We start from the raw sequence: 17,829 nt of genomic DNA, 5'->3' as shown, positions 1-17,829 counted from the left end.
GATTATTTTCCTACAGCGTGCCCCATCGTATTTAATTCCTTACATAGCAAACATAGTAAAAGTACTTCTTTATCAGCCAGGACTGTATCAAAAACATTTGTGGATTATTGTATGTATGAATAGCAATAGTAGGATTTTGCATAACACCTAACACAGTTCTCGATAAATGTACAGGTGTTTCAATTTTAATTGGCTTGAAATTATTACACCCTGCCCCCTTTAATTAATTAATTAATTCATTATTATTTTTTTTTTTTAAAATCAGCAACATGGCACAATATATTTGATGAGCAGACATACCTCCAATTCCTGAGCTGTACATCGATGAAGGGGACATGCTTTCATGCTCATTGTAATGGCCCACATTGTCAAATGCCTACATAAAACACACACAAAAGAAATGAGCATTTATACCACAAACTAAGCTCATACGATCACACGGCATGCTGCAAGGACACCACCAAGGACACTTCAGAACACCATCATTATCCTGCGCTCCATTCAAAATGAAGCTTGAGTTGTTGTTTTTTTTTTTATATAAATAAGGAAGCCACTTTATGAATTTCTGTATTTATAGATAAGTTATTTGTTCGGTATACATTGTTATTGTTGTAATATTTCAGGATGATCAGGATGTAAACTAATATCAGTACTATCGACTGTGTATCGATCTCTGATGTAGGATAACTACCGCGTCTGAGTGATCGCTTCTTCTTATCAGATCGATGTCAGTACGCCTCTGAAGCTCGCTGGCTGACCGACTGACCTACTAACACCTCCCCTTCGTGTAAAAGGTGCTTGAGGATCACAAACTGTGACTCAACCATTACGTCAGCAGCGGTCTGTGCGTATTTACAGAGCGGCTAAAGAGCCTTGCTTGGGTTTTTTTTTTTTTTTTTAAAAAACAGCGTGTCTGATCCATGTCTGATCCTTAATTTAATCAGTGGTCGTGCCTTGAGCTCCTGTCAGATGACCTGAGGATGCAGAGCTCTAAGCATCAGCTGTGTGTACACGTGTGTGTGAGGAAAACATTAAGGAAACATTCCAGATGTTCACAGGTTGCTATATTTTTTGGGGGTTGCAAATGGTTCATTCAAAAAGGATTATATACTCTGCCCAATTGCTCTATAAAAACACCCCCCCCCCAAAAAAAAAAAAACCCTAGAAAACTTGTTCTGAAATTATTAATGCAGTATGAAAATGGCTGTTTGCTGTCTTTGTGTTTCAATTGCAAAGCTCCACATTCCATAAAGACACTAGGAACAGTCAGCCTCGAGAGCAAACACATGAAACATCCAGTTCGGTTTGTCCGTTTTTCACACCTAATGGGCTGTAACATTGACAGAGACTGTTTAGCTTGTAAAAGCAGCTCTGTCTCAGCATGCTATGTGCTTTATATACTCGCAGCCATGGGGCTCTGTTAGTTCTTACCCGTGAACTGAAGGATGGACTGTTCTGCTCTGCTGAGCCCCAGGAGCCTGATCCACTCCGGTCTTCTAAACCTGCAACACAAGCACATGTCGCTGTTTACACCTGCTTCTCATGTTAAACCAGTTATCGCTCCTGCAAAGTGATTATAATTGACATTATTAGTGTTTATAAAAAAAAAAAAAAACACAACAGGCTGTTTAGTGTAGAACATTCTGCTTCCTGGCCTGTTTCGGTGCCGACGCAGAGAAAGTAACAGCTTAGCGAGTCGTTCCAGAAGATTCCGTCAGCTATTAATAAAAGCTGTGAAATCGGAACAAAATAAAAATACCCACGGCTTGCACAGCATAAACGCTGAGCGCAATCACAGTGTTATTTCTGCATTGGCCCACGCCAGCCTACCATTAAGAATGGATTTTGGGTAATCCATCCATTTGAAGCGGATTAATTTAATTTTAATGCTTTGCCATGATGAATAATGTAAAGGGGGAATTTTTTTTTTTATTAAAAGCCAGCGATATGCGGTACGTTGTATATATTACACCTCGAGGGGTCACTTCATTAATACCTCACGCCTGTTAGTTTGTACACCGTTATTTGTATGGTCCGTACGGGGGCATGCCCAGGCCAGAACCAGATTAATCATTATGCTATAGGTACTAGAGTCTAATCTGGGCATCCTAAAGGTGTGAAGAGCCTGACACGTTTATTATAAAAACATACATGTGACACATTGGTTTGCATGTCTGTCCATTTAATCTATAATCTGCTGTTTTCAGTGCACTATCGTTAACTTAAAATCGATTTCAAAACACAGAAACCGGTAGCGGAATCGGGAGAATGTTAAATATATGGAGCAGAAATTTCCAGAATCCCCCACCTCGCTCACAGCTCCCTCACTGTAATGCTGGCGACGATCTCTGGGGAGAAGAGCCTTAATTGTGAGCTCATCTGCATAAGTGTGCATATTAATGAACTCCAGACTTATGAATATTCATATCTTTTTGTTGTCTAATTAAAAGCGAAGGGAGGGAGGGAGAGGAGGGAATCATGACAGCGTCGGCAGCGGAGCAGAACCGGAGCAAAACGCGAGGCCGGTGCCATTGCCGTGACAACCGTAATCTGCCGCCGGCGTTCCGGGGTGATTTGGAGTGGAGAGATGTGGGCTCGTGTCAGAAAATTCAATCGACACGCACACATTCACACACCCCCCGTCTGAAGTTGGTGCACTCAGAAGTGTGGTGCTATCTGGCTCCCCTGTCAATGCGCGCACACATCATCAACGGAGCAGAACCGAAAAAACAGGAAAGAACAGTTCGAGTGTGTGAAACGGCGATCTGTTTCTCTACGCCACACTACCTGCCTTTAAACAATGCCCCTGGAAATCTCATTAAGGGCCATTTATATAGTCAACAATACAGCTACTTCCTGCAAGCTCGGAACCTTTCACCGGCGTTGCTTAAAAGAACGTTTAAGGATGACGGGGTGCAGGGAGCCAGCCATTTACAGCTATTCATGAAGTGAGAGCGAGCGAGAGAACGAACAAGACAGCTAATACTGTGGAATGTGAGAGGCAACAGGAGGGCGAGGATACGTGGGGGTGTAGGAGAGAAACTCTCGAAAATAGCTTAAATCCATATTCATAAGCATGCTGAACATTCGCTCTTATTAACACGGAGGATGATTAATAGAAGACGGAAGGGAAGATGTGTAGAAACCATCCTGCTCTGGAGCTCTCCACGCCAGAAAACTTCAGTCTTGGGGGGGGGGGGGGGGGGGGGGGGGGGGGGAAGGAAAAAAAAAGGAGAGGAGGGGGGGAAAAAAGGAGCCAAAAAAATAAATAAATAAATAATTTTAAAAAAAGCACTGCACCCAGAAGTTACTAGCCAATTCCCCCAGCACCTGAATAAACAAAACTTCGTTCTGAAGGCTCAAAAAAAATTATATTTATAAAAAGAAAAATTAAAAAACCCCCAACATGCATTTTTCCACTGGTGGTTACAACCTAATGGCTGCAGCTGATCCTGTCAGCATGAGCACAGGGTCACATGAGAGACCTGTACTGTAAAATCACGACTTTATACCCTCCTAAACATTCTCAGTTCCTTGTGGACGTGTACACGTGTGTGTACATGCGTCTGTTCATCCATATTCTTTTCTTTTACGAGCCGCTGAGTCATTAGCGTCTGGACAGCCGATGCGCTATTCATTGGCTCAAAGTGCTCTCGCACGCTACCTGTTTGTGCAGACACAGTGATTACAGAGGACAATAGAGACGCAAGCTGCCAGTCATGAAACCTTAGTTCTATGCCGCTCTCTGCCTCGCAGGCACGACTGAGACACTGTGTATGTGTGTGTGTGTATATATATATATATATATATATATGTGTGTGTGTATGCGCGCACACGGTACAGCTCAGAGGGCTGTGAGTCAAGCCTGACACATTCACACACCTCATTAAGGAGAAGAGGGCACACAGTAAGCCCGTTAAAAAGACTGAGCTATAATTACGAGGAAAAATGTTGGAATTGGTCTAGTCACCCCTGAGTCATAGGAGATGAGTGTAACTTATGACATACACATACACACAAAAGATGACCACAAAGGGCTGAAACCACAAAGCGACAGAACATACACGTTCATGAATAATACCAAAACAGACAAGGTTTTATCAGATCAGACACACATCCAACAGCTTACAGGGAAGAAAAAAAAAGAAAAAAAAGATGTAAAAGAAATACTTCCTTTGTACAATACAGAAGATAAAAACAACACGTTATTGATAAGCAGATTTAAACTTTTTTTAATATAAAATAGTCAATTACTTATTACAAGTATTACGCAGGTCTTAATATTTGTAAGACTAAGGCTCTAATATCATCATCATCAGGCACACTTTCACTCTTTTTCCAATCAACACATTTTCAAATCAATAAAGTGATATTACATAGAGATCATTTTCATCAGACACATACAGGGGTTGCTTTTTTCGGTCACTGAATCTCATGCCGTTCTATAGGTCATGTAGTTCGTACAAAACAAACAGACGAATCTGTACCCCCGTTAAAAGGAAGAGCAGATTGTGGGTTCATATGGGTTTTTTTTTTCCCATTTGTAGTTTCCTTGCCTTTAAAATAGGTTCAGCAGCCTACTGATTATCTGCTTTCGTCTTTTCTCCCCTTGACAAGTTACCAAAGAAAAGAACAAAAAAACCCTACTGACTTCCTGAAACAAAAGTTTCTATCTGATACATATGCTTCTCGATGCTGTAACTGGAGTGTTTCCAAATCCCACAGCACTACACACACACACGCTAGATGAGCAGTTTCACTTGCACAGACAACAGTAGCCTCGAAATGTTGGAAAATCTTAACCAAAGACTTGCTGTCATTTGGTCGAAGGCACAAACACGATATTCTACATGATATTCGAAAACAGGCTACAAGAGTCAGGTATAACGCGTTACTGTAATCTAACGACTTTTTCTGATAACGCAGTAATGTAACGCGTCACATCTTAAATTTATGCAATTTGATTAGTTGCTGCGGTCAATAAAATTACGTTACTTGCATTACAAATTTATTGTTAAGAAAACAATATTAAGTAAAATGCATTTTTAAAATAATCATCACGTTTTAGTATAAAAGCACCCTATTTAGTATAAACTTTGTTACAGATTTGTATTTTATGACTTCTGCATTATCAAGTCAGTACAAAACCCACGTTAGATTCCCAAACATTAGTTTTCTGGCACAAAATTAAATGTTACAGAAAAATGTTTGTACGTCAGTAAAGAAAGCAGCATATTACGCAAGAGACACTTTTCAGACAATAAACATGATGAAAGCTGCTGGGTTTTGCTGCAAAAATAAGAAGCGACAGTCAGTCTCCAGAAGAACCGTGGCTGGTTCTGTAAAATGCTCAATAAAACTTACAGCACATTTCCTTATAAAACTGCACGAATTCTACCTGAGACTACTATTTAAAAAATTTTTGTCAAACCAAATATTTATTTTGTTTTCATTTACTACTGTTCACTGCTCTTTACTGTATTTTTATTTTAAATGTAGAAACATTTCATTACACTGAAGGCATCTTTGCTCCACAGCATTTCTTTGCATGTGCCCAAAACTTTTGCACAGTACCGTAGATCTTCACGCTTCCCTTCTCACTCGGAGGCCCACGGCTGCCTTCAGGAACGGAAAGTTCTGCTTCATGCAAACCTCAGTGTTCCTCTGTGTCTTTCAGTGGAGTTTTGCAGTTATATATATATCCCGGTTATTCTCACTTTCACATACTCAGTAAATGAAACTCCCTGGCCAGCAACACCTCAGGGAATTAATTCTTCCTCATGCTAGCTGATCTAATCACATAACCGCAGCTGATGCGCGGCTGCTTTCTGACAGCCCGTGTTCATAACCGGTAGCAGCTAACCTCAAAAGATGGAGATAAATTTAAACAGTGATTCTGCATTTCTAAATGACTGTGTGAGAACAGTGCGTGTGTTGCTACTGCTTTCAGAAACCCAAAGCCGAACCATCTTCAGTGAAGGACAGAAGTGAGGTGTGGAAACCGTGAAAGAGGACAGAGTGTGGCAGACACTGAAGACTGTGAATGCATGCAGAAAAAGTAAACTAGACCACACTAAGAATTCACTGCTTTCCTTCAAGCCCTTTATGTCTTTATATAAAATGATGCTCAGGAGATCCAAAATTGTCTTCGTGACGAAAATAACGCAGTATTTCGCACAGTGACAATGCAGTTGTTTAGTGACTCATTCTTCTTCTCAAGGCTTCTCGGAGTTGTAGCTTCAGTAAAAGACTATCTCCAGCTGGAGAAGGTCAGCGTGCACGTCTGCGGTCAGCTCCTGTGGTTTGGTGGGTGTTAAAGCTTGTGAAAAACCGTGACCTTCATGTGTGACAAAAAAAACGTGCAACGAAAAGCAGGTCATCTGAAATGTCAATTAAGTGTGACTGGCTACAACATTGTAATAACGCTCACCTACAGCAGCGTGTATGTGTGCATAGAGGTGTGTGTGTGGGTGTGTGTGTGCAGATGGTCTGTACATATAGAGGTGTGACTATAGTTGTTCAGAGGTCCATGTAGGTAGAGATGCATGTGTGTGTGTTTAGAAATGTACGTGTGTACAGAGCTGAACTTTTGTGCAGGTAGAGTTGTGTGTGTAGGGAAAGGTTTCCGTATACGTAGGTATAGGAATGTGCATGTGTGTAAGCCTTCAGCCCTGTGTGTGTGTGTGTGTGTGTGTGTGTGTGTGTATAGATGTGTGTAGTTGTATAGGTAGAGGTATTTGTATAGGGAATGGTGTGTGTACAGGTATAGGAGTGTGACTGTGTATAAGCCTTCTGCCCTGTGTGTGTACAGGTGTCTATGTATAGGTGTGCGTGCAGGGTTGTCACGGTACCAAAACCAGTAAAATTCCACAGTACTCGGTACCAATTTCAGTACCGAGGCAAGACACACAAAAAAAACATGCTAACCGAACACACTATTTTATTAATAAAGTTAAATATCAATATAAAATGTATTTTTAAAAATGCCATCATGTATACTTCAAGTATTTCATTATTAAAGCTACTAGAGTTATCCAGCCAAGAGCAGAAACGCATTTCTGACTGATATTAAAGACATAAGCCCTGCTAGACACATCTATTATTTTCCAACACATAAATTTCAGATATACAGCTCATGAAAAAGCCTCTGGTATGTAAAATTAGCAAACCCCATCACGTCCTCCCGTTTATTTTACCCCAGTAAAAGTTAAAAGCATTAAATGGTTAATAAGGTTAATAACACTGACCGTATCAGTGTTAAACGCACGTATGCTAAACAGACTATGCTACAACATTCAGCAACCGCTACCATCATTTGAAACTCACCTGCTTGAACTCCTTGAATAAATACTGCAGTTAAGCCAGCCGCTCTACCTGAAAGCACGGTTAATCTATCCGCACATAAATTTTAGGGGAGCGGCTTTTACACACTTGCCGGTAACAGCATCGAAAGTGGAAAACGAGCGTCCACACAACAAAAGCAAATGAACGACGATCATTTTAAATGAAAAACAAAACCAAAAATTCCCAAATCCGGGAGTCGGTATTTAAGGTGCTTTAATAGGTCAGATGTGTTTCCTCCTTTTGTCAAAAAACTTCGATTTGTAAATCGGTTCATGGTTATTGATGATGTTCCTTTTGTGATCTGCCTCAAAGCCAAAATATTTCCAGATGTGGCGCTTTGCACCTTTCTTGTCCAGAAACTTTTGTGGATTTGGAGTCACCAAAGCAGCAGCAGCTCCATCAGTGGCCATTGCTGCGTCCAAAACTGCATATTTCCCTACTATATAGTAGGCTAAATACACGTATTTCAGCTACTATGTTGTAAGTATGCATGCAGTTTCGGGCGCAGCCTGTGTGTTCTTGTTGCACGGTGCACCCGTGAAAAGTTCCCGACTGACTACCTGTCAGACAGCGTGTCAGTACCCAGCTGACCCGGTACTCGGTACGAGCGGTACTTATGAAAATCTGGTACCGTCAACTTTTTTCTTTTTAGTACTGACTTGGTACCGAGCTACCGATACTTTGGACAAGTGTATAGGAGTGTGAATGTGTATGAGCCTTCAGCTGCATATTTGTGTGTGTGTGTGTGTGTGTGTGTGTGTGTGTGTGTGGGGCTATATTGCTCGCTAGTAGAGTTGTGTGTATTGGTATAGGAGTGTGCATGTGTGTAAGCCTTCAACCCTGTGTGTGCGCGCACATATATACAGGCATCTATGCACAGGTGTGTGTAGTTGTATAGGTGCGCATGTGTGAAAGCCTTCAGACATTTGTTTGTGTGTATATGTAGAGGTACATGTATAGGTGTGTGGGTGTGTGTAGAGGCACGTATATCTTCCTTCCACTCTCTTGGGGACCAACACCAACACTCGAGAGCATTCAGTGATTTTGCCTTTGACCAAGTCAACACGTCCACACCATTAACACACACATGTCCACTTTTTGTAAAGAAATCTGTAAAAGCGCCGGTGGCGTACAAACATACACAGTGTTCCTACCGAAACCGTAGGAAGCACAAGTGCTCCTGTCTTGCTCATCTACTATTCCAGTAGAGCGCTTTTGTCCTCCGGCCTGCGAGCACTGCGTCCCACGACACAGAAACCAAACGCCTAGACAATGCGAGTAACCGTCACCTTTTACAGTACGTAAATTCAAGAGAAGCGTGTCGCTGCACCCTGATCTTATTTCAAACAGGGACCTGTAAGTTAATATCAGTCTTTGTACAGGAAAGGGAGCTCATCTCCAGTGAGCCACTCAGTTATATTGAGCACTACAGGTGATTAGTTACCGAAGGGGAAAGCTCCTCTCGCCTGAACACCACAGAGTAATTAACAGAGGCATTAAAGATTCACCCTGGAGAGAAAGCACGTGAAAGGAGTGGGGTAGGGAGTGCTGAGAGAGAGAGAGAGAGAGACATACACATCACTGGGGTGATGAGTGGCGAGAAAGGTTTGGCTTGAATATTTGTCATTGTGTACTGTGTCTTGTTGTTGTTGTTGTCATCTGTAGGGGAGGATGTTCCATCAGTTCTCATAATAACCCCATGTTTCAAATAACAGAAAAAGGGTGGGCAGTAAAAAAGATTGACAGAAGAATGCAATCACGCTAGTTTATCAAAACAATGCAAACATTTTCACCAATATTCAGATACTAAAACAAAACTGATGATCCGAGATCCTTACGAGACGCTTCAAAAGAACTGTTGCACCAGTACTGTTTTTTGTTAACTTTTTTTAAAGCCATGTTTCTTGATTACAGTCCCCAGTCATGACATGTGGCGTGAATCATTTCAAGATGATTCACGGTGTTAGGAGCACACGTGCCACTGTTTGAAGAAAAAAAAATTTGAACTGCACCAATTTTCTTGAATAAATCAAGTGTTGCCTGAGGATTCAAATGGAGTTCTCATGTTTATATAAATTTAAAAAATTAATAAATAAATAAATAAATAAATAAATAAGATCAGCTGAGTGAAATGTTGTGGCCTACCTGAGCCTCCAAACTGACCGGCGGCTTGAGCGTTGGCTCTGCTTTTCCCGTTCGCCCCTGGAAGAGGAAACATCTACAGGAGAGAGCAAAGAGAAACACATTTACACCAGCAGAAGGGCAAACGTATAAAAGGCACGCGTCGGTGAGAAGTTCAGTGGCAAAGCGAGTGGCAGAAATCCGCACTTACAGCGCTGAAGTCCAGAAGATCGCTGAGCTCCTTGTCCGTTCCTGCAGTGCTCATTCTGATGCTGGTATCGCTCACAATTTCTCAGCACACACACATAGACTCTGCGACTTTACAACCCTGCGGGAGGGAAGTCGGAACAATGAGCTTCGGAACAAAAATTGCTTAAACTCTGCTCCATGGCCAACACTCAGGCTTTTGATTAAGAGCACTATGATTCCAGATCAGTTTCTAGATGCAACTACTATCATGGGGGGATGATAAAAAAAGTCGGGGGTGGACGAATAATTAGCCGGCCTCCCAGACAAGTGAGCTGCCTATTTCCGTAGTTTGGTCGCCCAGAAAAGTAATTAACTTGCCTAAAAAGTGGTAGATAATGTAATGAAAATGCAGGTGACCAGTTTATCAGCAACCTATTGAATCTACTTATACAACAGACAACCTCAAAAAAATTTTTTTTTACATTAAATAATAATAATAATAATAATAGAATAACAAACTGACTGTGCTCATGCTGATGCGGTGACCTCTAATCTGATCCTTTACAACCAACATTTATGAATTTAATTCAAGCTAAGACTTTAACACCATCCTTACACTTCATTGCCTTTAATCTGCACCAAGATTAAATATTATAAAGTCACTGCAGAAAGTCGACAGGTCCCCACGGGGGTTTCCCCACTTCCCACTTTTATATTTAGCGAATATAAACATGCCTACCAAAAGTAAATCTGTTCATCTGGCTTGTTTGGTCACTGGTCAAAACACTGGCACCGAGTCATTTTATAAACACGCGGGGATGTTCTCGCAAGCTTGTCTAAACATAATCAATGCAAATAAAATTTTAAAAAGCCAGTCACAGATTTCGTGACTACGAAACGGACAAGAAGAGCAGCAACTTGCTAGTTGGTCATGAGGAATCAAGTGTTTAACATTTCAGTGCTAGTGCATTTCGGCAGCTCGACTTGGCGCGAATTGATTTCACATTAGCAAACTGCGCTGAGGAGACCTTCTTGAAAATTAGGACGGCCTTGAAAATATTTGACCCGCATCAAAATTCCCGATTTCCAGCCGCAACGAACCGTCATCTGAGGGTAAATCCACCAAATTTCAGAAGAAATAAAAACAGTTTAAAAAAAAAAAAAAAAAAAAAAAAAAAAAGACTAGGTACGAAAGTTCCCATATTTTGCAAAGTAGGACACAATCATAAAATGTAAAAAAATAAAGCACACCCCAACTAAGCCAATTGGATGAAGAACATTAAAGACATCACGTTTACAGAATAAAATACCGTTTCATTTCCGAGTCGAACAGAAACCAGACGAAAATCGATGACCCAGTCAAATGTACATGCCACCAATAAAATGAGCAACGCAATGAATCATCAACTCTCATAAAGACCGAGGCTTTACACAAAGCTGCACGCTGCGTCATAAGAAAAATCCAGACGCTCCAAGTGAAGTAGAGAAGTCTACAGATCTGAATATCATCTGCAATCAGAGTTCAAGAAACACACACTTAGTAGATGTGAAGTGGTCAAGGATGATTTAACGCAGCAGTAGTGAGGTGATCCGAGAGCACTTCTCTTCCACATCACAGAAAAGCTTTAAACTGGGCTTTCCCACAATGCACCACATCACAGCACGCAGCTCTTGGTTAACCAGACACAGGCATCAGAAGCGGGTCTCCGGTCCAGAAACCTAAAAAAACCGACCGCACCTGAACACGACGCATATTTAACTGGAATGTCAGAACTGAGTTGAACACAGAGTTGTGAGATTCAGTGCTACGACACAAAATGAAAACATACAGCTAATCAACTACTCTCTCTCTCTCTTTTTCCCCCCCTTTTCCTCCAACAGAATTTTGGAAATATTCCAACAGCAAGCACAATACAACCTAATAAGCAATAACAATCCAAACTATAAACTTATAGACTGTACCACGACATTGCATTCTGTTCCAATACAGCAGATGTTAAAGCGTTAAGGCTGCAAAATAGAGGCCACGAGAGACTTTAATCTGCTCTCTGACTAACTCACGGAGACGCTTCAGCCATCATCCCTCGCTAAACACGGATTAAAAAACACAGCCGAATCTCACCGGATGTACAGCTTATGCGCCGTCATCGCTCTGGGTGGGGGGAAAAAAAGGACAGGAAACAGTGACCAAGTCTCCTTCCTTGGATGAATGTGTACAAACAAACCAACAAACAAACCGGATCTCCGTCTAACCTCCTGTTCCACCATGGCTGACCGAAACGATTCACACTTGTGCTGATGGAGAAGAGAAGCTGCTCCACCTCAAGGATCGTAAAAACCAATTAGAGAATTATGAATGTAGTATTGGTTAAACGGTCACTGATCATCATTACATAATTGCCCCCCCCCGAGTACTGTTAAATGAGTTAGATCATCATTTAAAAAAAAAAAAAAGAAAAAAAAAAAACACAATGCCTGACAGTCCAAGTCTAGTTTTCAAGTTCTAATATTAGAATAATGGTATCGATAGGTGCTTTGTGTTTTCTTAAGTGCTACTTTTCACATTTGTATTCACCCTCTCAACATATCGAAGCATATAATAACACCAACAAAGTCTCTACTGTCCTCTAAACATTTTACAACAAAAGTCAATTTTGAGGAAGCCGATTCAAATTGTGTACATTGTGAATAAAGCCATCTTAATTTCTTGGTTCAGTCAATTTTACCAAGTCCCTTTCCTGTCCCTTCATATGTGAGAGCCAAAGAAGCAAAAGATGAACACAATTTCAGTTGAAATTGTGTGCTGATGGAGAACAAAAACCGCTCATAAATATAAATACAGACCTTATTGTCGAAACAGTCACTGATCAGAACTGCAAGATGACTCAATAGACTATTTTCTAATGACTATTCTTCCTCAATATTTAGCCAGCCCATGACTAATCTGCTAAAATAACGAGGACTCAACAATCAAAAAACACGTACTCATCAAGCCCTATTTTCTAACAGAGATCTAACAAAATACCAATCTGTCTCTTTCGACTACGGTGATCTCATATCACGATGCCATGATACTGATATCGCAATAAATTACATCACAAAATGCTTTACTAAGAATATCACAGGTATCATCTGTTCTTTTTTAACACTGGCTGACTCAGCTGGTGCTCACAGACTGTTAAACTGTCTGTTTATGTGGCACGAAATTTTTTCACAGACACTCATCGATAAGATTTTAGGAATGATTTGGGAGTGAAATATCACGGCTGGTTAGGAAGCTGAGGTCAGTGTGCACGGTCAGCTGTGAAAGGTCGGCCCTGGAGCAGATTAGTGTTAAAGGCCTTGCTCAAGGGTCCAAAAGTAGCCATGTTTCTATCCACATATTTTTAAGGGAATTTTGTGATGTCGCATAAAAAAAAAAGAAAAATGCTGGATGGAAACACCAGATGTGAATAAAATCTCCGAAACTTGCACAAAAAAACCATGTGTGTGCGCAACTGAGGCGGATAGGTTTTTTATTTGATAAAAAGACATGCGCATAAACTACGAGGGAAACCAAACAAATTCCACATTTAAAAAAAAAGAAAGAAATCATGTGACTTTGCCTCAACAAATCATGGATAATTGGCTCAGAAAAGTAAAAATGGCGGCGAACGAGACACCAGTTTCCCAGGATTTTGCTCTCCTCGAAAACATGGAAACAGTGCTTTATTTGCAAATGTTTCCTGTGATATTCCAAAAAATTTTTTGCATAAAGTTCAATTTGCAACTTGGATGGAAACATAGCTAGTGGCAGCTTGAAATCGCGCCTTAGTGATCAGTAACCCAGGGCCTTTAACCACTGTGACATTGCTCACAATGCTTGACCATATAATACCAATTCTGTGATGAACTGCTACGCCATACTTTTCTTGAAAATGGTAGAAACCGTCATCATTTTCATAACACTCAAAAACCTTTACCATGCCTTATGTAATGTCTACGCAGTCTGAATCAAACCCTGTTACGTTTTCCCCATCGGTGTGGTTCGTTTGTGCAGGGCAGAACAAAACAATAGCACTCAACTGAGGACCAAAACAACTGGTGCAATGCCGTCTGATCTGAGGTGGTCTCAGTGCTGTTCCAAGTGATCAAGGGAGGTTTCCTTGCAATGAGAAACAGTGTGCATTCTTTGTGCGTTGGTGATTTTTAAAGATTTCTAATTCTCAGAGTGGAAAAAGGTTTGTCTGTTTTTCCCCAGCACTGCCAGCCATATTTCTGAACAGTGAATGAAAGTTTTATGACAACGTTAAGTGAAACCAAACTGAATAGCAAACAAACCGAAAGTATCAATTTCACTGATTCAGGCTAGGCAAACTGACTAAGTGTGAGAACACATAATATAGGTTTCTTCCCCACATACACACACACTTCTTTTCAGCGTTATTTTTCATTTATATAAACCATATAAAAGCAGCATTAAACATTTCTTTAATAAAATGACTTCCTTTTACAAGAAAAAAAAAATCGGCAAGAATGATTGGCAAACCTAAATCTATTGATATGCATTGCCGTGTTATAATAAAGTAGTTTTAGGATAAACCATGCTGGGTTTTTTTTTTTTTTTTTTTAATGATGTCAGGTTTATCACTTGTGCAAATCTGCAGCGTTCACTTCAAAGCGCGAGCCGCGCGGACATTCACAGCCATGTGCAGTGACGAGCTGTCAATCAAATTCTAGTGCTGCTTTATTACAGGACTTATTCTCCTGCTGCAGAAAACGATGAGGGGGAAGAAAGGGGGGATTGTGTTTCTTCATCCTCTCAGAAAGTGACCCCAAAGTCGCCATGAAGAGTCTCAGCCTTACGCTTCACACCCATTTCCACCCCCCCCCCTTTACTATTTCTCTTCTTCTTTTCGAGCCGTCTATGAACACAAAATAAATCCTTATCGATCTGAGGTGGAACTCGTTATCTGTTCGCCTCCATCGCCGTGAAATCGATTTTGTGGAACGATAAGATATCGCGGATTTAACGGAAACGGTTCGCGGGGAATCATGGAACGGGGGGAGGACGGGCCTCAAACTCCGCACGACACAAAGGAAGCAGGCTAAAAGTTTCCAAAAGGCTTTTAAAATGTTACATTTGTGCTCCAGACGTTTAAAAAAACGAGCTGGAAGAGAGTGTCCATCGTCGCGCTGGGATACGAAAGCGCTTTAAAAGGCCACGAATACAGAGTGGAAAGTTATTTCCGACGAAAACTGGAATAAACAAACTGGCCTATTGAATGCTGCATGAAAAATACTGTTATGCTGTGTCCGCGTGCGCAACCCTGCATCCAGTTTTCCAACGTAGTGCGCATTCAATAGCCGTATAATTACATGTTCACGCTAATTTTAAAAAAATATATACTCATAAACATCGCCTGTTAAGTCATCCTGCTTAAAAAGTTCATTCTGCAATTTCTGGGTACGCTTAAAAGTATAACATACGTCCTTAAAACTAATAACGGCAACGTTTTATGACATCACGTTTGTAAATATCTTCAAATATAACTTTTACACTTGACGTTGGGGAACAAAGAAGTTGTTTCCTACGGTCATGCACACGCGCGCGCACACACACACACGAGTGGAGCTCATAAGTGGAACACAGACAAAAAAAACTTGGGACCCGCTTTATCACAAAAAAAAGTTGCTATGCTAGTTAGCTACATGGCGAAATTCGTTGCATAAACATGCAAAAGTTAAAGCATACACAAAACAAGGCAAACGCAATCATACAACATACACAGGGAAATGTTGGTAAATATTTACCTTTTGTCGGCTCAAGTGTTCGGCATCCAAATGGAGTGCTTTCGGGAGAGAGAGAGCGCGAGAGAGAGAAAACAAAGTTGGGGGACAAAATCCCCCTTCCCGTGTTTCAGGCCCTGCAAACCGCCAAATAATTGAGTTTTGTACTCCCAGGTATTGTATCCGAGCTAACCCGAATTCAAATGCATACACTAATCAAGCATAAACTCTTCCTAAGTTGTAGACTACAGTTTTCTTATGGTCGCTGCAGTGCTAACCGTTTCATCTTCCTAGTAGACATTTTAGCCTCCTGCACATTGTCATCCCCAACACTGTATCACTCCGCGAAAAACGAGGACGTTACAGCGGTGTCCGATTTCAAACGCCCAAAAAAACGAGCAACACCACGTATCACCACGCCACCTCAAGATAATTCGCGACGACGCTACTTAGCGAGGTATAACAACAAAAACTAGTCGTATACCTCGCAACTTTGGGGGCCAATCGCAAGATTTTGTCGTACATCTACCCCAGCACTATGCCAACGCGCGGAGTGAGACGACGGAAAATGAAGAGTGGGGCGGGACACAGGGAGATAGAGCGATAAACCAGAGAGCGTTAACCAATAGGGTTGCTCGATGTTTTTGATTGACACGTCTAAAAACGAATAGACATCGCAGCGAGCCGATAGCCCAACCCTTTTTCCTTGCACACCCTACCCCGGTTTTGAAAGAATGGCAACAGGAAGCCAAGGAAAAAGTGCTATAATATTTTGTTTAACATACCACGCTAACATAAAAAAAATCTGATGTTTCGTAATTCACCACAGTGAAAATCCACCTTGAAACGTAGGCTGATTTTATTTTGACCAAAATTTTTTGTACAAATTAGAATTACCACATACATTAAGTGCTAACTGGATATTCCATGATGTGGGAATTCCAGAGAAAATCTCTACAAAAAGGGTTTAAAATATTTTTAATTTTCAAACCTTTTATCAATAAACATGACGTTTTCTGCCATGCATAATTTTTCTATTTAGTTCTGTTTTTGCCTGATTTTGGGAGTGATATTTGTGTATGGAACAGTACAGTTTCAGAAAAATTGTTTGGTCCGGTGAAGTGAAAAAGACCGAAAAAACCTAAAATGTCATACAAACCTATTTGTGTGCATTAATGTATCTTTTCTATTTCTACAGTTCAGTCAATACAGCCAGCTTCTGGCTACATAAGACACAAGCCTTAAGGCATAAAAGAAAAAATTCATTTGCTAATAAGACAGCTTCAAGATGTTATTGCAAATCTAGTTGTACTGACCCTATATTAAAGCCTTGCAATAATTAGTTAGCCACAGAGTTCCCACTTAATAAACACTTCTCTTGGTGTTAAACAATTTTGGCTCATCCTCCACTCATCACAGATACCAAAACACCCAACACCTTTGCTAACTGGAGTTCGAACAAGCTGCTATCAAACTAGGAGGAGAACAGGGCAAATGGCCTGCGCTGTGAGGTGTAAATACTTTTTGTGAGCTCTAAAAAGAGGAGGAAGCACGAACATTTGGCATATGACAGTAAAAACACAAGCCGTGTGAGCCTGCATGTAAGGGCTCTGTAATTGGTGTTTTATGAGGTTACTGTGGTTTTAAGGCTACAGGGCTGAAAACTGGTATTTACCCCGATGACTCAAGTCTGTAATACCATCTAGCTTCAGGTACTAGGCCTGAATTTGTTTATCAAAGTGATCGATTCCTATAAATGTGAGAATGAGGGAGAGAAAACCAACCCTGACTTATTTAATCTATAGCCATGTAAAAAAAAAATAATAAGTACACCCCATGGAAATTGTTGGCTTTTTTGACATATTTGGGCAAGCAAGCATTTGATCCTCTTTGAAATGGTGCCTATTAATGAAGGTGATATACTTGAACAAAAGCATAAGGAAAATGAGGTTTTCAATCATTTATTCAACAGAAATATCAATAGATGTGGTATTCTTCTGTGTAAAAAGTAAGTACACTCTTGGCCTCAGAAGCTAGTATTGCCCCCTTAAATAATTTCTTGTAGGCGTTTTGCATAACTGTCCACCAGGCTTGCTGGAATATTTGACCACTCTCCCATGCAATATTCTTTCATGTCTGAGGATTTTCTTGCGTGTATTGTCCGTTTTAAATCCCCCCACAACATTTCAATGGGGTTCAAATCCCATTTGTCTAGGCCATTCCATAACCCTCTATTTCTTATTTTTGAGCCATTCCTTGGTGGATTTGCTAGTGTGCTTAGGATCATTATCCTGTTGAAAGGTCCACTTTCAGTTCAACTTCAACTTTCAGACAGATGGCCTCACATTATTTTCAGGCAATCTTTGATATGATGCAGAATTCATGGTTGAATCAATGAATACAAGC

At 40.7% G+C, this 17,829-nt stretch overlaps 1 protein-coding gene across 5 annotated transcripts in view; it reads right to left on the bottom strand.

Moving 5' to 3' along the window:
- tcf3a (transcription factor 3a) overlaps positions 1 to 16,182 on the bottom strand; it is a 30,324-nt gene extending 14,142 nt beyond the window's left edge. Inside the window, exons 1-5 of one of the 5 annotated variants that reach the window (XR_008388716.1) lie at positions 15,448 to 16,182; positions 9,677 to 9,793; positions 9,490 to 9,562; positions 1,432 to 1,502; positions 301 to 376 (exon numbers count right to left, since the gene is read on the bottom strand). Coding sequence is in view for 4 of the 5 variants with exons in the window: in XM_053651367.1 (XP_053507342.1) it covers positions 301 to 376; positions 1,432 to 1,502; positions 9,490 to 9,562; positions 9,677 to 9,730 (274 nt within the window). In the remaining variant the exon portion in view is untranslated. The remainder of the gene's footprint in view (positions 1 to 300; positions 377 to 1,431; positions 1,503 to 9,489; positions 9,563 to 9,676; positions 9,794 to 15,447) is intronic. The other 4 variants (XM_053651367.1, XM_053651366.1, XM_053651365.1 and 1 more) reach the window with 4 other exon arrangements.
- Positions 16,183 to 17,829: the final 1,647 nt, after the last annotated feature.

The sequence above is a fragment of the Ictalurus furcatus genome, chromosome 20 (genome assembly GCF_023375685.1).
Source record: "Ictalurus furcatus strain D&B chromosome 20, Billie_1.0, whole genome shotgun sequence".
Taxonomy (NCBI): domain Eukaryota; kingdom Metazoa; phylum Chordata; class Actinopteri; order Siluriformes; family Ictaluridae; genus Ictalurus; species Ictalurus furcatus.
This window is presented reverse-complemented; position numbering and strand designations above follow the sequence as displayed.